The 23,853-nt window shown below is 37.5% G+C and overlaps 1 protein-coding gene across 1 annotated transcript in view; it reads left to right on the top strand.

Moving 5' to 3' along the window:
* Positions 1-23,853, top strand: part of SOD2 (superoxide dismutase 2) — a 32,037-nt gene that overhangs the window by 2,309 nt on the left and 5,875 nt on the right. The window contains exons 2-3 of the mRNA XM_053711171.1: positions 12,497-12,699; positions 15,745-15,861. Coding sequence (XP_053567146.1) covers positions 12,497-12,699; positions 15,745-15,861 — 320 coding nt within the window. The remainder of the gene's footprint in view (positions 1-12,496; positions 12,700-15,744; positions 15,862-23,853) is intronic.

The following is a 23,853-nucleotide window of genomic DNA, read 5'->3' as shown; positions in this document are numbered from 1 at the left end:
AAGGAGGGAGGGGGGAAAATAAGTGTTGGAGAAAGGGATCTGGGCACATTTTGTAGAAAACTGGGTTCTGGCAGACAGTTGCCGGTACCCAAGATGGCGACAAATAGGTAGAGTGGGGAGGGTTAGAGAGCGGTTTGGGGGGTAACAGGGAGGTTGGGGGCTTAGGGGGGGAATCTTACACTGCAGAATATATATATATATATATATATATATATATAATCTCTATATCTATCTCAAACACTGGCAGACTTTCTGCCAGTACTTAAGATGGTGGTTACAATTGTGGGGGAGGGAAGGGAGCTGTTTGAGAGGGGTTAGGGAGGGATTAGGGGGTGGCATGTGTCAGCTGGGAGACTGATTTCTACACTAAAGCTAAAAGTAACCCTACAAGCTTCCTAATTAACCCCTTCACTGCTGGGCATAATACAAGTGTTGTGCGCAGCGGTATTTAGCGGCCTTCTAATTACCAAAAAGCAATGCCAAAGCCATACATGTCTGCTATTTCTAAACAAAGGGGATCCCATAGAAGCAAAAAAAATATATACATGCCAAGGGATATTCAGGCGTTTCTGACAGATATCACCTACTACCGGTACTCCATGTCGGGGGGGGGGGGGTATCGTAATGGGCAAAACAAAAGTGTGTTAGTATATATATATATATATATATATATATATATATATATATATATATATATATATATATATATATATATATATATATATATATATATATATATATATATATATATGTATATATGTCACACTGTGTGTGTGTATATATAAATATATATATTTATTATAGATATATGTTTATAATAAATACATATTATTATAAACATATATCGCCATATGTGTGTATATAATTACACTTTTTTGTGTGGGTGATAATAAATAAAATAATTATTTAAATGAACTGAGACTAGACATGATGCCACATACCTCATTTTCTTAAAATTAGGTGACTGTCTGAGTGAGTCTGATTTAATCTCAGACAGTCACACACAGCATTCAGCAGCCTCTGCATGTAGTAAGTATACAGCACAGGCAGCCCGCGGGTCTTCACGCTGACGTGACGTCATGCGCTTGATCACGTGACGTCCGTCTGACAGAATCAGTCATTGCAATCTGCCTGTGCCCACAATAGTCCAGAGCAGATTCTGGCTCCAGCTGAGCAAATAGCAGGCTAGATTGGGTGCCGGACTGTTGGTTGGGGCACGGGGTGGCCTAGTAGCCTTGGTTAGGTTGGGTAATAGCCGGCTGTAACTTAGAACACAGAGTTCAAAAAAACAATTTAAAACAGACAGTGTGACTCTCTTAGAGGCTTGTCCGGTATTTTTAGAATCATATTACCGGGCAGTAACCGGAAATACCGGACTGTCCGGTCAAATACCGGATCCCTGGCAACCCTACTTGGTATTCTTAGTTTAAACTAAACATAGGTAGGCTCATATGCTGATTTCTAAGCCTTTGAGGGCTGCCTCTTATCACATCCTTTTAAAATCTCTTTTCAACACAAAGAGACAGAAAGTACACGTGGGCCATATAGATAACACTGTGTTCAGGCACAGGGGGTTATTTAAGATCTAGCACAAAGCAATGCTAAATGCAAGACAATAGAAAATAAACAAATAGTCATGTGATCAGGGGTCTGGAAGAAGGTTCCTGGATACAAGGTAATCAGAGGTAAAAAGTATATTAATATAACTGTGTTGGTTATGCAAAACTGGGGAATGAGTAATAAAGGGATTATCTATCTTTTAAAACAATAACAATTCTATGGTAGATTGTCCCTTTAAACAAAGGATACCAGGGAAATAACCCAATTTGAAATAGAAGTTAAAGGGATACTAAACCCAAATTTTTTTCTTTCATGATTGAGATAGGGCATGCAATTTTTAACAACTTTTTAATTTACTCCTATTTTTCTTCGTTCTCTTGCTATCTTTATTTAAAAAAAGCAGAAATGTAAGGTTAGGAACCAGTCCATTTTTGGTTCATCACCTGGGTAGCGCTTGCTGATTAGTAGCTAAATGTACCCACCAATCAACAAGCGTTACCCAGGTGCTGAACCAAAAATGGGCCGGCTCTTAAGCTAACAAAGAGAAATTATAGGAGTAAATTAGAGCTCTCTCCCCTCCCCCACCTCACAATTGTCACTGCTATCTTAAAGGGATAGTAAACACAAAAAATTGTATTTGTTTAAAAATATAGATAATCCTTTCATTTACCATTCCCCAGTTTTGCATAACCAACACAGTTAAAACAATACACGTATTACCTCTGTGATTACCTTGTATATATGCCTCTGCAAACTGCCCCTTTTTATCAGTTCTTTTGAAAGACTTGCTATTTTAGCCAATCAGTGCACACTCCTAGGCGCTTCATGTGTGGGAGCTCAATGTTATCTATACAAAACACATGAACTAAAGCCCTCTAGTGCTGAAAAACCGTCAATGCTTTCAGATTAGAGGCGGCCTTCATGGTCTAAGAAATTAGCGTATGAACCTCCTAGGTTTAGCTAAGAATACCAAGAGAACAAAGCAAAATTGGAAAGTTGTTTTAAAATTACATGTCTTATTTCAATCATGAAAGTGTTTTTTTAACTTGACAGTCCCTTTAAGTACTGGCATAAAGTCTGCCAGTACTAAAATAAAAGGATATATATATTAGGGATGCACCGAAATTTCGGCCGCAGAAAGTTTCGGCCGAAAATGGCATTTTTTGTTATTTCGGTTTTCGGTTTTTTTGCCTGTTAGTTTCGGTAAAATTATTGTGTAGCATATTTCAAATTTGATGCTAGCCTAGAGCTGCTGTTTAAGTTTATTACTTGACTTACTGTTCTGCATATAATGAGTTTTCTAGGACTATACTTTATTTGGATAATTGGTAAAAAAAAAAAACTGTTAAATATGATTCTGTTACATAGAACTAAATGAAGAATAATACAGTATATTGATATTTATAATTGTTTTAAGTAGGGATGCACCAAAATTTTGGTTGCAGAAACATTTTGGTCGAAAATGGCATTATTTTTTGCCTGTTTTTTTTTTTTTTTTTTTTCTTGGTAAAATTATTGTGTAGCATATTATTGTTTTAAGATATTTTGTCCAATTTTAGTGTGTTACTTTCAATAAAAGGGTGGGCTTTTTTATTGGCTCTAATTAGGCAAAAAAAAAAACCAATTTGAGAAAAATACATTTTCGGTATCAGTTTCGGTTTTCGGCCAAGTGCATCCCGGATTTTCGGATTCGGTTTCGGTCCAGAATTTCCATTTCGGTGCATTATATATATATATATATATATATATATATATATATATATATATATATATATATATATATATATATATATATATATATATATATATATATATATATATATATATATATATATATATAATTTTTTGCCAAAAAATAAATATAACCTTTTTATTTCTGTAGTGTAGCTGCCCCCCTCAATACCCTACCCCTCCCAGATCCCTTTATGGCAACGGATCCCACATAGGATCCCCCTCATTGCCCCTCCCTCCTCAATGACGCATGGGTTTTTTATTTTGGGCTTCCCTGTAGAGTGACGTAGCGGACCCACCTGCTCCCGCCCTCCTCCCTGCCTCCTACAGTGATGGGCCGCCCCCACCCACCAACGATCGGCACCACTGCTGTCGGATGCAGAGAGGGACACAAGGTAACGTCAGTAACGCTGCAAATCTATTTCTGCAGTGCCCCACAGGGTACGTCGCTGGTCCTTAAGGGCATAACAACCAGCATCATACAGGGTATGGTGCTGGTCATTAAGGGGTTAAAGAGACATGAAACATTTTTTTTTTCTCTTTCACGATTTAGAAAGAACTTGCATTTTATTTAACTTTCCAGTTTACTTCTATAATCTAATTTTCTTCTCTTGATTACCTTTGTTGAAAATCATATCTAAATAGGCTCAATAGCTGCTGATTGGTGGCTGCACATAGATGCCTCGTGTGATTGGTTCACCCATGTGCATTGCTATTGCTTCAACAAATTATATCTAAGGAATGAAGCAAATTAGATAATAGAAGTAAATTGGAATGTTGTTTAAAATTGTATTCTCTGTCTGAATCATTAAGATATTTTTTGGTTTCATGCCCCATTAACTGGATATTTTTTTTTTTTTTAAATGTATGCTCTGCCCAATCATAAGAACACATTTTGGTTTCCATGTCAATTTAAAGCAAGTAGTGTATGGCTGCTCAATCTTCTCACTCACTCATAAATTGTAATGTATAATTGTATATAAATGGATTATACCCTGGCCTGTACCTCATTGCTAGTCATCAGATGTATTGGTGGCTGTTGATAACAAGGAATAAAGTTTCAAGTTCTGTTACAGAGGTTGAATGCAAATGTTATTAAACCACAGGGTACTGCTGGTCTACTGTACACCCAATCAGCAGTGGTGATTGTGTGAACGGCCATGAGTCATGCAACTATCGCTGCTGATTAGGTCAGGAATTGCGCTCTTTCTGTACCATAAAGGCTGTGACACACCATAAGAGGAGCGGCGCACAGCGTGTACATGCCTTTTCATTTCTGAGCACTCTGCTGCGTCAGGTCGCGTAGTTGAGTGCTCAGAGATTAAATATTTGATCTTCAGAAGCGATGCGGCGCAAGGCGAAGCAGCTGCTTCGCGTAGCTTCTGAAGTTCAGATATTTCATCTCTGAGCACTCAGCTACGCGACCTGACGCAGCAGAGTGCTCAGAGATGAAAAGGCAGGACACACTATGCGCGCACAGCCGCATCTACACGCTGCGCGCCGCTTGCAGTGTGCCACAGCCTTAAGAGTTAAGGTACCACCTTTTTGTTGCAGTATATGTTTATTATTTATTTTGTTCTGGAAAATACCTATTATTTTTTTCCCCACACCCCCTAGAGAGGCTGGAGTTCAGATTCTCCTGCTTGTCCCACACTCCATAGAGGAGTAAGAAAGCAAATCCAATAAATTAGGTTTATTAAAAGGACATTCAACTCCAAGAAAATATGTCATGATTCAGCTAGAGCACTGGTTTTCAAACCTGCCCTCAGACCTCCCTAACAGGCCACATTTTGAGGTTATCTGAACTGGAGCACAGGTGAAATAATCAGCTTATTAATAAACATGGTTATTTTACCTGCTCTCATCCAAGGTGATCCCAAAAACCTGGCCTGTTGGGGAGGCCTGAGGACAGTTTGAAAACCAGTGAGCTAGAGCATACAATTTTAAATAACTTTCAAATCTATATCTGTTATCTAATTTGCATTGTTCTCTTGGTATCCTTTGCTGAGAAGCATACCTAGGTAGGTTTGAGCAGCAGTGCACTACAGGGGTCAAGATTTATCAATTTATCAAGAGACTGAAAACAATATTTATAATATTATAGTATAAGCAAAGTGAAAAGTTTTTTAAAATTGTGTACTCTATCTGATCAATTGCTGATTAAAGTGAAGGTAAAGTTACGTTAGTCTCTATCCAGTAATCCATTAACGTATTAAAAATAATATAGGTCTAATTCATAATTTTTTTTTAATTTGGGGTTTTAATCACGTTATAGAAAAGGTGTATGTGCGCTACAGAAGCTAAGGGGTTGCTATTTTATGGTTTAAGGAAATCCCTAATTACATTAAATTATGTTGTTACAATATCATTAAAGCACTATCTTTGAATCAATAAGAATCAAATTTATAAATTGTGAATGTTTATTGCTATACAAAGTTGCTATGCACTATTACTAAAAATTCTTATTTATTAAAAAGTACACTTAAAAATAGTGTGATATACACAACTGTAGAAATATATTATAATATAAACAATTCAATAGTGTGATATACACAATGGCTTCAAAAAACAACAAACTGTTAGATATGACCGGTCATATGTTTAAATACTTCTATTTTAAAAAGTATCCACCTTGTTATTGTGAATACATCAGTATCTACAGTGTGGAAGTTAATATGAGTTACCACCTTACATCTCTCAAATTGTGCATCTTTGTTACTATTATTTAACACTTCAAAAGAACGTCTTTTGTTGAAAGGTTTGTATATCGTTCTTCTTACGGCTGAGTGAACAGCAAGTCTTTACACTGGAGTAAGGTAGGCACCAAGAAGTGTATTAGCCCGTTATAGTGTGGCACTTTGTTGTAATATTAATCCAAATCAAGTCTGTAAGAAAAACATTAAGAGATTGGGTAATTGGACATTTATCCGAAGAATTCCACATAACAAGCCAGCAAGAAATCACGAAAGACTGTATATGTTTACTTCCGGAATAAATTCCCACTATATTCATAACAGAGGTTCACGTAAGAAGAACGCTATACAAACTTTTCAACAAAATTCGGTCTTTTGAAGTGTTAAATAATAGTAACACAGATGCGCAATTTGAGAGATGTAAGGTGGTAACTCATATTAACCCATATTAAAGGGACACTGAACCCAAATTTTTCTTCCGTGATTCAGATAGAGCATGACATTTTAAGCAACTTTCTAATTTACTCCTATTATCAAATGTTCTCTATTCTCTTGGTATCTTTATTTGAAATGCAAGAATGTAAGTTTAGATGCCGCCCAATTTTGGTGAACAACCTAGGTTGTCCTTGCTGATTGGTGGATAAATTCTTCCACCAATCAAAAACTGCTGTCCAGAGTGCTGAACCAAGATAAAAGCTTAGATGCCTTCTTTTTAAAATAAAGATAGCAAGAGAACGAAGAAACATTGATAATAGGAGTAAATTAGAAAGTTGCTTAAAATTGCATGCTCTATCTGAACCCCGAAAGAAAACATTTGGGTTCAGTGTCCCTTTTTTTAAATTCCACACTGTAGATACTGATGTATTCACAATGACAAGGTGGATACTTTTTAATAGAAGTTTTTAAAATAGAAGTATTTAAACATATGACCGGTCATATCTAACAGTTTGTTGTTTTTTGAAGCCATTGTGTATATGAAATTATTTGTGTAAGTGTGTATATCACACTATTGATTTGTGTATATTATAATATATTTCTACAATTGTGTATATCGCACTATTTTTAAGTGTAGGAGTGTACTTTTTAATAAATAAGAATTTTTAATAATAGTGCATAGCAACTTTGTATAGCAATAAACATTCACAATTTATAAATTTGATTCTTATTGATTCACAGATAGTGCTTTAATGATATTGTAACAACATAATTTAATGTAATTAGGGATTTCCTTAAACTATAAAATAGCAACCCCTTAGCTTCTGTAGCGCACATATACACCTTTTTCTTTGTCACCAACCTTTATATATTACTATTCTGTTTTTGGGAGCAGATTAGTATATGTGCAGGGGGATACTTGCGCACCATTTAACATTTTTCTTTGCACATTTTAATCGTTATAAACATTTTTCAGGCAATTTACTGACCTTGTTTATTCAACCCGTAATTTTTTTTTTTTCCTTGCGATTGTGTTTTCCGATCGTCCTATTGAAATTTAGGCTGTTAGGCGGCCGTGACTAGACGTCGTCCGCCCATTTATTAAACAGCGCATGCGCTATTTATTTTTTAATTACATTCAACACTGCACACGCTCCCGTTTCACGCATGCGTTCTAGTTCCAGGTAGCAATCCCTTAAGATGAAAGCGAAATCGTCGATTAGAGCATGCGCAGTTAAAAGCTGCATCGTGAACATGCTTTTGAGAGATGTAGAGAGCAGGTGGGACCGATCTTTACGTCACAAAGCTGAAAACACGGAAATAGGCGTTGGGAGGAGTCGGCTGCGAAACGGTAGGGATTTATAAATATTTTTAAAACTAGACAAGAAATATATAAAAATACTTAGCGATTACATTATAGTCATATTAACAAATGCATAGCTGTCTTCAATAAGTCTAAACTTTTACCTTCACTTTAAGTCGGTTTGCAATATTTTGAAGAAAACCTAGGTTTCAGAATTTGTCTTTTGGCCTATCTAGGAAGACGGGGACAAGCACAAATTAAAACCAAAAGTTGTTTAATATATTTTTAACTATGTTTATTTGTCCGGCTTGGCCTACTACACAGTGCGCAAACAGATATAAATCTAGGCTAATAGGTGCGACGTGCTGACCTAAGTGTGTTTCTCTATTTTCAAACCCTAGGCATACTGACTTTTAAATGCTCTTTAAACATTTTATTTTGAAAGCAACACAGGGCTAAATTTCTGATTTTTACTATGCGTATACAAATTTTGCCTTTAATAGCCCTTTAATCTCAACATCTTTTGCACCAGCAAAATTACTTTGCCAAGATTTCACTGACACTTTAGCAATCATGGCAGTTACAGACGAGCCTAGTGCTGAACTTCGGCTCTTTGGAAGTGGCCTTTTAAAGGGACAGTCAAGTACAAAAAAAAAACTTTCATGATTTAAATAGGGAATGTAATTTTAAACAACTTTCTAATTTACTTTTATCACCAATTTTGCTTTGTTCTGTTCATATTCTTAGTTGAAAGCTAATTCTAGGAGGTTCATATGCTAATTTCTTAGACCTTGAAGACTGCCTCTAATCTGAATGCATTTTGAGCACTAGAAGGCATTAGTTCATGTGTTTCATATAGATAACATTGAGCTCATGCATGTGAAGTTACCCTGGAGTGAGCACTGATTGGCTAAAATGCAAGTCTGTGAAAATAACTGAAATAAGGGGGCAGTTTGCAGAGGCTTAGATACAAGGTAATCACAGAGGTAAAAAGTGTATTTCTATAACATTGTTGGTTATGCAAAACTGGGGAATGGGTAATAAAGGGATTATCTTTCTTTTTAAACAACAAAAATTCTGGTGTTGACTGGCCCTTTTAAGTCAAAGGACCACTAAATACAGTAGAATTGCAAAATTAACAAGTGCATAAGAAAAAGACAATGCAGCAACACTTACTCTGAATTTCAAATAAGCAGTAGATTCCCCCCCCCCCAAAAAAATTGTATTTTTCCCCTTTTGCCGGCCCCCTTATCATGTGACATCCATCAGCCAATCACAGATTAGTATACGTATACCTTGTGTACTTGTGCACATGCTCCTCCATAGGATTTAATACCTCAAAGTGTATATATAAAAAGACTGTGTGCAAAATTTGATATTGGAAGCAAATTATACAGTCTCTTAAAACTACATGCTCTAACTGAATCCTGAAAATTTAATTTTGACTTTAGTGTCCCTTTAATAGACTTCTATTTTTTTTTTTTTTTTTGGAAGTTTCAAAGAGAACTAACAAACGTGTTTCACCCAAGAAGAATAATTGTATCATAGCATGACATACAGTGTTGTTACATGAAGATTATCCAATAAGGTCAGTCAAGGTTTACATCTCTACTCATCAGGTCTATATTCTAAAATTGGGCATACTAATAAAGTAATTTAAAAGTAATAGTGAAGGCTGCCCATAAGTGGGATAGAACAAGGTGTCATATTGTGAGGTTAATGTGTGGGAAAAAAAAAAAAGAGTGATGAGTGTGTGAGAGAGGGATCACTTGTCATATCTTGATGTGCCTAAAGTAAAGGGTTTGGGTTACAGAAAATTGAACTTCATTTTATATTATATGAGTTTAGATATTATCCCTACATCAATATCTGAATATTCCATGACTGTCTATTCTAGTGCTAGGAAGATGTAAGGGGTTGGCTTTTGTAAGAACCCTATTTTGGGTTATAGTGATTAGGGGAAGAGAGAAAGAACAGCGGGCAAGAGCTGCTCGAGTTATAGGGGAAGAAGAGAGAGGAAGGGGGGGGCGCAGAGAGGAGAGAGAGAACCTTCTGCAATAGGCCAGTAGAGTAATTGTGTAAGCGAGAGGAGGGTGCATAGTATGAATAAGAGGGTAAGAAAATTCAGTAGTAGGTATCTAGAGTGAGGTAGCAATACTAATTGTTATTCAGCCCAAAGTTGTGTTGTGTGTCACTATGTCACGGTACTCAGAGTAAGGCTTGGGCTTAATGTGCCTCTATGCGTAATATATACAGTCATGAAACTGATAATAAAACAGGTTAATAGGACTGGACCGTCTCTAGACAAGAATAAAATATGTAAACTTAATCGATTCCATCAGAAAAGAGACTTGCGCTACAATCTTGTCTCCCAGAGCACAAAAGTGGATATGCATGATGTGTACCTCATAATCTAAAAGAGATATATATATATAAAGCAGAATTACTATTCCCTAATATACAGTAATGGCCATGATCGTGAAGGTGTATGGCAATAGCAACCCTATCTCCGGTGTTAGCTGGGTGAGCTTTGGGAGTAACTGCGGTTTAATTCTAAACTCCTATCATTAGTGAATGGGTGCAAACAGTATATATCCTATACACCAGTAAAAAATTTCACAGAAGAGCACAAACATAATAATAATAACAGTTATTACACATACATTGAACTTAGTCATATTGAGAGTATATGCTTAAAAACCCTAGTTGGGGGGTTGTTCTGTTGTATTGGGGAAAGACTAAGGTAGAGAGCCTCCATATGTGCAAATATCCCGTGTTGGAATTAAAATTCAAGCGAGCGACTATCAAAGGTTCTAATATTTGTGACATTATTGTGATATGGGTGCACAGTAATAGTCTCACTGTGTGAGACTAGGTTAAATATGCATAGAGATTTAGCAAATACATAACTCGATTAACTATTAACAAACAAATTAGGTAGTCATAAACTAAGAAACAATAGTGTTATCCTTATGAACCTTCCTGCAGAGGCGTTAGTAGATGACTATAAGAACATATATATAGTATAGGCAGAGTATCATTGTTAATCTTTTGGCGCTAAATAAGGAGGCTTAAACATAATTTGGAGTGGCTATAAGTGGCTTAATAAAATAGGCATAAAATGGTATTATGAATGACACTAAAGTATCTACAATATAGAGCCTCATGACCAAAAAGTATTTGAACTCAATTCGCTGCGATGTGTACAGCAAAATGTATGAGTGAAAGAATACTAGTTTCTCAGTTATGATTTGGAGATAGCATGGAAGCTAATAATTATACCCAAGCGTCACAGATTTTCAGGACAGTCTCAGCCATATGTCTAAACTTAAGTCTCTGGGATCAAAAGGAGAAGGTCTTTGTGGATGTGCCAGAGTCCTTTCTAACCCACTCCAGTTCTATGGCCATTGTGGAGGCTGCAGTAGACCTCTAGAGGAACCTCGTTGACAGAGCGGCACATCTGCAGAGGGGAGCTATGCGGAGCACTTCGCTCATGGATGAAAGACAGGTCAGCAGCTCGATCCTCATTCTCCCATGCGGCAAGTACCAGAAATGGAGCATATAAGTTCTTAACTGATTGCCCGCAGGGGTTGCCTGTATCTTTCATAGCCTTGGTGATGTTAGGAACTAGGACTGTTTGGGAGTACTCGGGATCAGGAAGGCCGACTGCTGAGGTGTGAAGCGCGGTTGCGTCTACCCCAACCGGCCGCTCTGGGGACAGGAGCCGGGTGAGTGGTGGTGAAGTCGAGAGTGACGTCAGATCGCTGTGGCAATGTGGAAGGGCCTTGTCTGGTCACATCGACCATCCTGTCCTGTCGGCGTGGGTAATAAACCCAGGGAGATAAGGTATTGAGATCCTCCTCTAAAAGGCCAATAGATTTCTCCTGTCTGAGCGATAGGCTTTGAGATAGGATGTGAAACTGGGCGTCCATGCGGTGTCCCAACGCAGCTAAAGAGTCTATGAGTACAGAGTCCATCTTCTTAGCTTAAAGTGGGATCTGCTCTACCCTCGATACGTGAACCGCAGGGAAGGGTCCAGAAGTTGGATGCCGATAGATTCAAGGCTGAAGGGTTCCGATGTATAGTTGGTCTGCTCTTCTCTGTTGTGGGAATTGCTATGCGCTTGCCGTCATTGTCTCTGCTATTAACTTTGTATTTTCCTGTTAGTTACTCCCAAATGTGTACTACGGAGTGTATTAATGAGTCTTGCATTCTCTTTACCATGTAGGATAGTGTTTTTGGGGCTATTCAGTGGCTTTTGATGAGTTATTAGAGCAGGAGCTCTTGGTGTCTGCGTCTGCTCAGCTCGGTGGCTGACTCTGCCCCCCAGACTTCTAGTTTTAATACACTAAAGTGATATCAAGAGTATCAGAGCTATCATCATTGAATCACATTATTCCAGTAGTTAAAGGGACAATAAAGTTAAAATTACACTTGTATGGATTAAATAGAGCTTGTACTTTTAAAGAGAACAAAGCAAATTTGATTAGAGTTAAACTGGAAATTTGTTTAAAAGTGCATGCTCTATCTAGACCATACACTTTAATTTTGATGTTACATTCTCTTTAACAGAACCCAGATAAAATGGAAATGAGCAAAAAATATATTCACTTTAGTGCAGAAAGCCTTTTGTATACATAGAAATGTCATTGCAGAAGCATTTTAGGTGTGGTGTTATTGAAGTTATTACGCTATATAATTGTTTTGTCCCTCTTTTTCATCGTGGTCTTGTAGAAGAAGTAACTTGTTTCCCCTCTTTTCCTTGTGTGTACAGGACAAGCCTTCGATTAGCCCCAACTTTGGGTTGCTTGGCCTCCAGACAGAAACACACTTTACCTGATTTGACCTATGATTATGGTGCTCTTCAGCCGCACATAAGTGCAGAAATCATGCAGCTGCATCACAGTAAACATCATGCTGCTTATGTCAACAACTTAAATATTGCAGAAGAGAAATACGCCGAGGCTCTGGCTAAAGGTAAGTACTATCACAATAAGTGACTATGACATGAGTCATTAGATTGAAAAACAGAAACTTAAAAACAGTATGACGCATTTTAGTTTGCAGCGTAATGAGACATAAGTCTTGACCTTACACCGCATTTCTAATATGGCTATTACATAAAATCCCTTAAAGGGAGAGTCAGTCCTGGCGTTTTAGAAACGCTAGCATTGACTATTGAAACAAATAAAGGACTTTCATCCATGAAGTATGACATACTTTATGCAGAAAGCTCCTTTATTTGTTTCGAGTGATCGCCGTTCTTAGCTGTATAGGCAGCCCATTGCAGAAATTTTTTTTTGCAAGCCGGATTTACCGCACACAAACAGCGATCTGCCATGGGCTGCCCTAGCAGCTCAGAACGGCGATCGCTTGAAACAAATAAAGGAGCTTTCTAAGTCCTCTTTATTTGTTTCAATAGTCCATCCTGGCTTTTCATAAACGCTAGGATTGACTTTCACTTAAAATCCACATATGCTATTACAGGGATATTAAAGTGAAAGTAAATCCAAGCGTATAACAAATGCTAGGATTTACCATCACTAAAAATACACGTTCGTTTCTGTTATCACTTCCTAAAAAAAGGGTGCTAAACCAACACTATCTGTGCAGCAAGTATATTGCTAACTCAGGGCCTCCGGCTGCCCACGGCACAGCGCTCTTCTTTAATGAGGTGACGTTTCCACCTCTAGTTGTGCTAGAATGTCAGTTGACATGCATGGCTATTGGTTTAGAGGTAGAAATGTCACCTCATTGAAGAAGATTGGTGTTGCCGTGGGTGGCCGGAGGCACTGAGTTTACAATATACTTACCGCCTAGGGTGAGTTTAGCATCCTTATTTTAGGAAGTGATGACAGAAACTGGATGGTAAAGCCTAGCGTTTTGTTATACGCTTGGATTTACCATCACTTTAAACACTAAAAACTAAAAAAGATTAGTCTGAGAATAACATGAAGATGTATTTTCAGTTATAAATAGGTCACTAGAGTGTGCAGCCAATGGCTGTGTGGAATTTAAGTGCTCTGCACTTCTTTTTCTAACAGGAACAGGGGACAAAATAAAGTATATTGCAGAGTGTGTATATTACTTTATATTACCATCTCAAATTGTTTAATGTCCCTTTAATACTGTTGGGTATTAAAGTTGCTTTCACCAAAGGAAACTGTTCTATCCAATTAATCTGCAATCGATGAAAACTGCTAGAGCTAAAGTGAATCATATAATTGGAATTAGAGAGTGCTGTAGCAAATCAGTGATCATCAATGTGGCAAACAAATGATTGCAGAGATATATAAACGCATGGCATTGATGTGTTTTAAATCATTGTACAATAAGTATCCCTATAAAGATGTCCAAAGATATTCCAAATTCTAATATGTACATTTGAGTGTTATGTAGACACACACACACATATATGCTGTATACAGTATATGTGTGTGTATATGTATACACACACCAATATTTTATTATATAACAAGTGTATCATGTCCCTTTAATGTTAAAGGGATAGTAAATTCAACTTTCATGATTCAGGTAGAGAATGTAATTTTTAATAACTTTTTCCAATTTACTTAAAGGACAAGATACCCAAATGTTTAAACACTTGAAAGTGATGCAGCATAGCTGTAAAAAGCTGACTTGAAAATATCTCCTGAACATCGCTATGTAAAAAGAAAGATCTTTTACCCCAATGTCCTAAGTATTCACACCCCATTGCAAATGACTTTAAGCAGCAAATCAGTATGCCTGTCTCTGGACAGGCAAGGGAGTGAGCCTCATGCACCTTCATGTTATTTCCCTATTCAGTTTAAGGAAGTTTACTATGAAATCTCATGAGATCACAGTAAAAGAATTCATGACCTCAGTACTGCTGATGCTGATTGTCTGCTGTGATATATATATATATATATATATTTTTTTAACCTGCAGCTGAAATATAACTTTTTACACAGAACGTATTCTGGTGAGCTGAGGAAATTGTGAGGTAAAATATCTTCCCTTTTTACATAGAGATGCTCAGGTGATATTTTCCTGTCAACTTTTTACAGTTATGCTGCATCACTTTCAAGTGATTTAGCATATGAGTATTATGTCCCTTTAATTTGTGGTGTTCTGTTAATATCCTTTGCTGAAAAGCATACCTAGGTAGGCTTAGCGGAAGCTATCTAATGATTTGTGCCTGCACATACATGCCTTTTAAAATTGGCTCACTCAATATGTTTAGCTAGCTCCCAGTAGTGCATTTCTGCTCTTAACAAAAGCTATAAAGAGAATTAAGCAAATTTGATAACAGAAGTAATTTGGAATGATACTTAAAATGTTAAAGGGACAGTAAACTTAAAAAATGTTATATAATTCTGCACATAGTGCAGAATTATATAACATTATCTTAGCGGCACCTTTCAAAATCATCAAAAGCTTGTAGAGATTTTTTCTATCAAATTTGTAATTACCTGATCTCCTCTCCAGGCTCATCTAATCGGGTCTTGGTTTTCAAAAAGAGCTTCACGGGCGTGCTGTTTAATCACAGCAGGCCCGATCGTGCCATTGAACTGAATGTAGCTCGCTCCCGCTCTGGTAGCGGAAGCGAGCTACATTCAGTTCAATAGCGCGTCTAATCGCAGCGCGCCTGCAAAGTGCTTTTGAAACACAAGACCCGATCAGATGAGCCTGGAGAGGAGACCAAGCTTTAGATTTTGAAAGGTGCTGCTAAGATAATGTTATATAATTCTGCACTATGTGCAGAATGATATAACATTTATTATTTAAGTTTACTGCCCCTTTAAGCTTTACCTAAGCCATTAAAGCAAATGCACGTTTTCATGTCCCTTAAAGAAAAAAAAAATACTTTTAATTAAAAAATAAGTAAACAAATCTTAGTGTATCTTAATTTTCATATAACCATGGTCCATAGTGTTTTAGCTTCTACCAAGGTCAGTTATTTCTAAGAATTTAAAACTTTCAAAGCAGGATGAATAGCCAAAGTAATATATATATATTGTTTTTATTTACAATTTACAGAAGATGTAACCGCTCAGGTGTCTCTTCAACCAGCCCTCCGTTTTAATGGAGGAGGTCATATTAATCATTCCATTTTTTGGACAAACCTTTCACCCAATGGTGGAGGAGAACCTCAAGGTAAGTACACACACACACATTATATAATAACCCAATAAAAGTTGTATTTGTATTTCAGAGTTGGGGGGGTGCCTGGGGGTGCCTTGGGGACTCTAAACCAGGGCGTCTGGTCCTAGTTTTAAGATGCCAGTGGCTCCCTGGTGCCTGGCTTTGTCAAGCCCCGTTTTAAAGGATCAATGTTTGTGGACATTGTAAAATCTGCCAAAACCCCCCTCCCCCCCAAAATTATGGATAGATTTAATCATAATACACACATATTAATGGGAAATAAATGACCAATATATACTTTGAGTTGTTACGGTAATACATTTTATGGTGGCATGTCGGGGTCTGGTTACGAGAGTTATTGAACACCTGGGCAATATTTGAAACCCCAAAAGTGACTGATTAAAAAGATAATTTTTAATTTCATCATTGCTAAAACAGTGCTTTTAAAATTTTGGGGAACTGATCTAATAAAACTAGGAAGAAGTTATCACTTTCCTATCTGTTTTTACCCCAATGGAATGAATTAAGATAAAAACTTTTTTGGTTTATGTTTAAAGGGACATAATATCCAAATGTCGAAGCACTTATAGTGATGCAGCATAGCTGTAAAAAGCTGACTAGACAATATCACCTGAATATCTCTATGTAAAAAAGGAAGATCTTTTACTTCAAAATTATTCACCCCATTGTAAAGGGACTTTAAGCAACCAATCAGGATACTAGTCCCTGGACTTGCAAGGGGAGTGTGCACCTGGCAGGCACAGTCATGTTATTTCCCTATTCAGTTTAAAGTGAAGGTCAATTTTCATGTGAAAGTGCCCGACTTTTAAAAACCGCATGCTTCTTCCTGGTTTACTTACCTAGCAATGACAAAACCGGCTTCCTCCAGTCACGGCGTTGCCCCAGGCACTGGAGCGGCTTCAAGAAGAAAAGGGAAGTATATTTTAAGAAAACGGGTGAAATGTCAATGTTCATGAATGAAAGTGCCCCTGTTTTTAATAGGTTTTTTTTTTTTTTAAAAAAAACAGGCACCTTCACTTTATGCATTGCATAGCATGACATCAACACTGCTGATTGGCTATTGTTGTGTTTTTTTTTTTTTTTTTTTTTTTCTAACTTGCAGCTGAAGTATAACTTTTCACAGAGCACAAACTCTTGTAAGATGAAAAAAATTTGAGGTAAAATATCTCCCTTTTTTACATAGATTTTCAGGTGATATTTTCTTGTCAGCTTTTTTTTTTTTTTTTTTTTTTTTTTTTTTAATACTTTTTATTAAAGTTTCGTAGAAGGCAAACATACAAAAAATGTCATTGGAAAAAGTGCAAATACAGTGTATAGTGACATTGCATGACATAACATAAACTTAAAATACACAACAGTTGCCTTTAAGACTTTAGACCTACTAATCAATTTTAACGGGCCACTCTAGGGCCTTATAATGATGTATTGTGGGTATGGTTATAGCAGGTAAATTTAAGTAGATTGGGAGCACTCTTGGATCCGAGATGAGAAACTTTGTTTTATTCTTTTAATTTTTTATGATTAACAAAAGGGAAATGTCAATCAATCCTGCAAAGCTGGGGGGGAAACATATGGTCATTGTCGTATTGCAGTGCAGGATTTATGGAAATTAAATGGAGTCAAGGTGCGGTACAAGCAAGATACACCGCTCAGATAACCCTCCTAAGTTAGGAAGTATATTATTTGAAAATGGGAGGGGGGGAGGGGGGAGGTGGTCATTGTATAGTAACAAGTTATTGGTATATTGGGAGTACGCTAGGTCAAAGGAACACTTAGATCTAGGGAACCAAGGGTTCTATGATTGCACATTTGGTGAAATTTATAGGGCTTATCTGAGATATAGTGCATGAAAAAGGCATAAATGATAAGAATAATGATGCAGGACCTGCCTGCTCGAAAAGCACTGCATTGAGCTGCAAGGTCTCGCTACACCTCAGGTTATAACATCTTAGCAATTGGTAATATATTTATGAGCTAAGTAGGCAAGAGTATTAGTCAGTAGTTTATACTCTCTTTCATATATATGCCAGTTGGGATAAATTAGCTAATAAAGTGAGCACGGCAGTTAGTCCCTGGAAACACTATGTAGGTAGCAAATAAAGTTTGGTAAGTCTGGACAACAAACATCACCATAAATAGAAAGTCTACAAGCAGAAGCAAAAAATGGGCTATGTGGGTTGCGCTAGAACCATTAAACATATATATCTATTAAACATAATGGAACACCAATATTTCTAGACATTGATTATGGAGGCGTAGCCCCGGCCGCTGACTACACCTGTACCACCAAGGTAAATAGGAGAAAACAATGCAAGCAATTGTACGTATATACGGGTGTCCATCACTAGAAATAATGAGCCTTGCAGGTAGGGTAGGGGGAGAACAGTAATCATCTCCTGCATAAGCTATACCACACTAGCCCTAAAGTAATTAACTAAGATAGCAGGGAGTTGAACTAAGAACAGTTAAATTGTGTAACAGTATAGGTTAGGACATTCTAGTGCAAATCTTTACTGGCACTGTAGTAGTATAAATAGATAGTTCCACCTCCTTGTGATGTATGGATCGGAAGCATCCGATTTCAAGTTAAGCTGTAAATATATACATTCTAAAGGGGATGGAGCAGTGCATGCTTAATCCAACAAATACAGAAACACGATGTGAGGTTCAAATATAACAAAATAACAGTACATTGAGATTGGGCGTCATAAGCATACCTTTGTCATTAATTATACTGCAAGGAAACATGGTAAAGAAAACAAAAAACACCAACACAGGAGGCTTATATAAGACTAAACAGGGTGTAATGGACACTATGTCTGTTATTGATATGAATGAGGGCAGTAATTGGAGTAAATTTTAGATCTGTTGCAAGAGATCTTCCAAAACTGTTATCCAAAGAGCACATTATTATGCAAGTTATGAACCATATCGAGAATCCAGAAAATTGTAACTGAACATAAAGGAAATTTGCAATCTCATTCAATCATTAGATGAGTTACGGCAGCTAAGGTGAGCTGAGCGCGGCTTGAAAAATAGATCATCCAATACCAAAGCGCAGGTTTGTGCCTGATTTGTGAGCTGACCATACTGACCAGCTGCGCGCTTCTCTTGTTATATAAACATCCGTGGGGAGGTCTAAACATGCGGTGTAGAATAAGGACAGTTCAGTGTCACAGGCGATCAAAGTCTTGCATGCGGTCTCCTCTGGGTTGTGTAACGCCCGCATCATAGTACCGCTCCACAAGGTAAGCTCCCGTGTCGTACTAGGGTAGAAGGTAGACCCGTGTGAACACGGGCTCACAAAGGCAAGTGAGGAACAAGATTTGCTCTGACTCGCATTCTTCCCGTTGCGAACCTGAATCTTCTGATGCGGGTCAGTGTTGTAAATCAGAGCCTCCGCCCTGGAATTATATGTGTCGGCAGCTGTGCTTATCATGTTACCCCTCGCACCGCACATTTCCTTTCCTTGACTCACCAAAGTAGGGGTAGGAAACTTAGAGGTCGGTCCAGCAAAGACCCTGAATAGCTGAGTCTCAATTAGTTGGAGGGAGGCCTCAATGTAGCCCAAGGCCAATGACTCCCAATCCTCCGCCGCCGCCATTTTATATGTACAGGTGGAGCTTGTCTACTGCTTTCTTTTATGCGGGGAGACCAGTAATGCTGTCTGTATAAGATCTGAGATTGTCCCGGTAAGCCAGTGCAGCACGCTGGATATAAGAAGCAACTGTTATGCACCTCGTATTAACTGCCAGCCGGGCCCCGTTGTAAAGCTTAAGTTAGGATTGAATTAAGTAGTTAGGCACCTAGGCTTGATTGGGAGGATGCTTTATGAGTGAAACATGTAGATGTCCTCAGTCGAGCCGCATATTCACATCTTAGATCATGGTTTAACTCCAAATTTCAGGTTTCAGAGTTAGAGCTCATACACTATGCGACCGGCCATTTAGACAGTTGGCTCCGCCCCTCCTTCTTGTCAGCTTTTTAGTTATGCTGCATCACTTTCCAGTGATTTAGCCTAGGAGTATTATGTCCCTTTAAGTATCTTTTGGGAAATGCAGATGAGAACTAGAATTACTATTAATGGATGATGATGATGATGATTTTTAAAAAATAATTTTCAAGAATTTCTAAGTAGAGAGCATTATAATAGAAAAATATTTTATACTTTAGATATATAATTCATATAACCATTATAGGCATTGGGGATATCTCCTTTAACCCCTTAGTGACCAGAGCACTTTTCCATTTTCTGTCCGTTTGGGACCAAGGCTATTTTTACATTTTTGCGGTCTTTGTGTTTAGCTGTAATTTTCTTCTTACTCATTTACTGTACCCACACATATTATATACCGTTTTTCTCGCCATTAAATGGACTTTCTAAAGATACCATTATTTTCATCATATCTTATAATTTACTATAAAAAAAATATATAAAATGAGGAAAAAATGGAAAAAAACACACTTTTTCTAACTTTGACCCCCAAAATCTGTTACATATCTAAAACCACCAAAAAACACCCATGCTAAATAGTTTCTAAATTTTGTCCTGAGTTTAGAAATACCCAATGTTTACATGTTCTTTGCTTTTTTTGCAAGTTATAGGGCCATAAATACAAGTAGCACTTTGCTATTTCCAAACCATTTTTTTCCAAAATTAGCGCTAGTTACATTAGAACACTGATATCTTTCAGGAATCCCTGAATATCTATTGACATGTATATATTTTTTTTTAGTAGACATCCCAAAGTATTGATCTAGGCCAATTTTGGTATATTTCATACCACCATTTCACCGCCAAATGCGATCAAATACAAAAAATTGTTCACTTTTTCACAAATTTTTTCACAAACTTTAGGTTTCTCACTGAAATCATTTACAAACAGCTTGTGCAATTATGGCATAAATGGTTGTAAATTCTTCTCTGGGATCCCCTTTGTTCAGAAATAGCACACATATATGGCTTTGGCGTTGCTTTTTGGTAATTAGAAGGCCGCTAAATGCCACTGCGCACCACAAGTGTATCATGCCCAGCAGTTAAGGGGTTAATTAGGGAGCTTTTAGGGAGCTTGTAGGGTTAATTTTAGCTTTAGTGTAGTGTAGTAGACAACCCCAAGTATTGATCTAGGCACATTTTGGTATATTTCATGCAACCATTTCACCGCCAAATGCGATCAAATTAAAAAAAACGTAAAATTTTTCACAATTTTAGGTTTCTCACTGAAATCATTTACAAACAGCTTGTGCAATTATGGCACAAATGGTTGTAAATGCTTGTCTGGGATCCCCTTTGTTCAGAAATAGCAGACATATATGACTTTGGCGTTGCTTTCTGGTAATTAGAAGGCCACTAAATCCTGTTGCGCCTCACACGTGTATTATGGCTAGCAGTGAAAGGGTTAATTAGGGAGTTTGTAGTGAGCTTGCAGGGTTAATTTTAGCTTTAGTGTAGAGATCAGCCTCCCATCTGACACATCCCACCCCCCCCCCCCCAAACAGCTCCCTTCCCTCCCCCACCCCACAATTGTCCCCGCCATCTTAAGTACTGGCAGAAAGTCTGCCAGTACTAAAATAAAAGGGTTTTTAAAAAAAAATGATTTTTTTTTTTAGCATATTTACATATGCTACTGTGTAGGATCCCCCCCCAAAACCGCTCTCTAACCCTCCCCTCTGCCTTATTGGGGGCCATCTTGGGTACTGGCAGCTGTCTGCCAGTACCCAGTTTACAATAAAAAGTGCTTTTTTTGGTTTTTTTTTGTTTTTTTCTGTAGTGTAGCTTCCCCCAACCCCCCACCCCCCACAAACAAACCCCCACCACCTTGCTGATTGTTTAGATTTTATTGTTTATTATATTTTTTATTTCCCCATTTTCTGCAGTGTAGCGGTTCCCACCCGCTCCCTCCCCGTGCACGCGCCCCCAGCCACCCCCGCCCACGATCCCGCCCCCCTTCAGATCCACATGGCCATCGATGGCCGCCACCCGCCTCCCGGTCCGGCTCCCACCCACCAACGCAGGTAGCCACCGATCTCCGGTGCAGAGAGGGCCACAGAGTGGCTCTCTCTGCACCGGATGACTTAAAAAGGTTATTGCAGGATGCCTCCATATCGAGGCATCACTGCAATAACCGGAAAGCAGCTGGAAGCGAGCAGGATCGCTTCCAGCTGCTTTCCACACTGAGGACGTGCAGGGTACGTTCTCAGGCATTAACTGCCTTTTTTCTGAGGACGTACCCTGCACGTCCTCAGTCGTTAAGGGGTTAATTTAAAATATAGTACAGCTCTTTTCAATATCTGAAGCTGCATGTTATTTTTAGATTATTGTAAGTGGACTTCATGTATTAAAAGTTTACTGTTCTGCCATTGCTGTATTAAAAATAACATTCTTCAGAATGATTTTGTGTTAACTGACCACTTTTGAGCATGGTATTTTTTAAAGGGACATTGAACACTTTGAGATGGTAATATAAAATGATAAATCATATATATATATCTAATTCTGAAATTGTGAGCTTTTTAGTTCCTGTTAGAAATGGAAGTACAGAACTCTGTAGTATTCCACACAGCCGTTGTCTGCACATTCTAGTGACCTATTTATAACTGTCCTTTATAAATTATTTAATGGATCAGTGAAGAATCAATCTAGTCCTTAGATTCCTTTATGTTTGTAAAAATACCTCGAAAAATAAAAATGGACCTCCCCCTGCATTGGGGTCCAAGGAAGCAAGAAATTTCAGACTAGCTACTGGCCTTAAAGTTATGGTAAATCCTAGCATATAACAAATGCTAGGATTTACCATCACTAAAAACAAACATTAGTTCTGTCATGGTTTCCTAAAAAAACAATGTTAATCTCACCCTATCTGTAAGACAAGTATATCGCTAACTCAGCGGCTCCGGCCACCCACGGCACAGTGCTCTTCTCAAATGAGGTGACGTTTCCACCTCTAGACCAGTAGCCATGCTAGGATGTCAGTTGACACGCACAGCTATTGGTTTAGAGGTGGAAACATCACCTCATTGAAGAAAGCAATGTGCCGGGGGCGGTCGGAGGCACTGAGTTAGCGATCTACTTTCCTTACAGATAGGGTGCGTTTAACATTCATTTTTAGGAAATGACATAAACTAATGTTTATTTTTTAGTTCTGGTTAACCTTAGCATCTGTTATACGCTTGGGTTTACCATCACTTTTATCATGTCAGTTCTAATTGTTATAAGTATCCTTTTTATACTCCATTCTAGTTCCGAAATCTCTTACAACAGCACCACCATGTGTTCAAACTTTTAATTACATCTAGAGAAACTATTATTATTCTTCTAGGATGCGCTAAAAAGTTAGTATGTCAAAAATTAACGCTTAAAAACGCATGTGTAGCTATATTTAAAAGATTAGCCATACACTAAGAGCACATTTACCTAGATCCTACAAAAATGACTAATCAAATTTGCGGTTTAAGCTTTTAGGGGATAACGTTTCCAAATTTTATATCCAAAACATAACTTTAAGTGTTCTGTCTCCCCTTCTTGAACTATTGGCCCTTTCTATAACTTGAAATCTTTAAAAAAATAAAAAAATGACCAACAGTTTTTGCGAACAGTCAAGAAATGGGATTCAATGCCTGTTATAGTAGTGAGTGCTCTATTCTGTTTTGCTTTTATATAATTTGTAAATAATAAATAAAAAATACATTGAATTAAATTTCAGCTGGGTGGTCAGTAAAATCAGTCAAGAGAAGTTCTGGGGAGAACAATACATAAAATCTGTTTTTCTTTCACAAAGCTTAGTTGTTTTTTTTTTAATTATTATTAATTATATATTTGGAAAATATAAAAGTAATTGTTTTCTTTTGCTCAAATTTGTTTTTATGGATATAGAAATAGGTGTGTAATCTGATATAGTAATCAGATTTATTTCTTGGATATAATTGCAGTCATAAGTTTTTAAGTTCAAGCAAGCATTCTATATTAAATGCTGTTTTTTAAAA

The sequence above is a fragment of the Bombina bombina genome, chromosome 4, assembly GCF_027579735.1.
Source record: "Bombina bombina isolate aBomBom1 chromosome 4, aBomBom1.pri, whole genome shotgun sequence".
NCBI classification, from domain to species: Eukaryota; Metazoa; Chordata; class Amphibia; order Anura; family Bombinatoridae; genus Bombina; species Bombina bombina.
The sequence above is the reverse complement of the archived record's forward strand: the minus strand, read 5'-3'. Positions and strand labels throughout refer to the sequence as shown.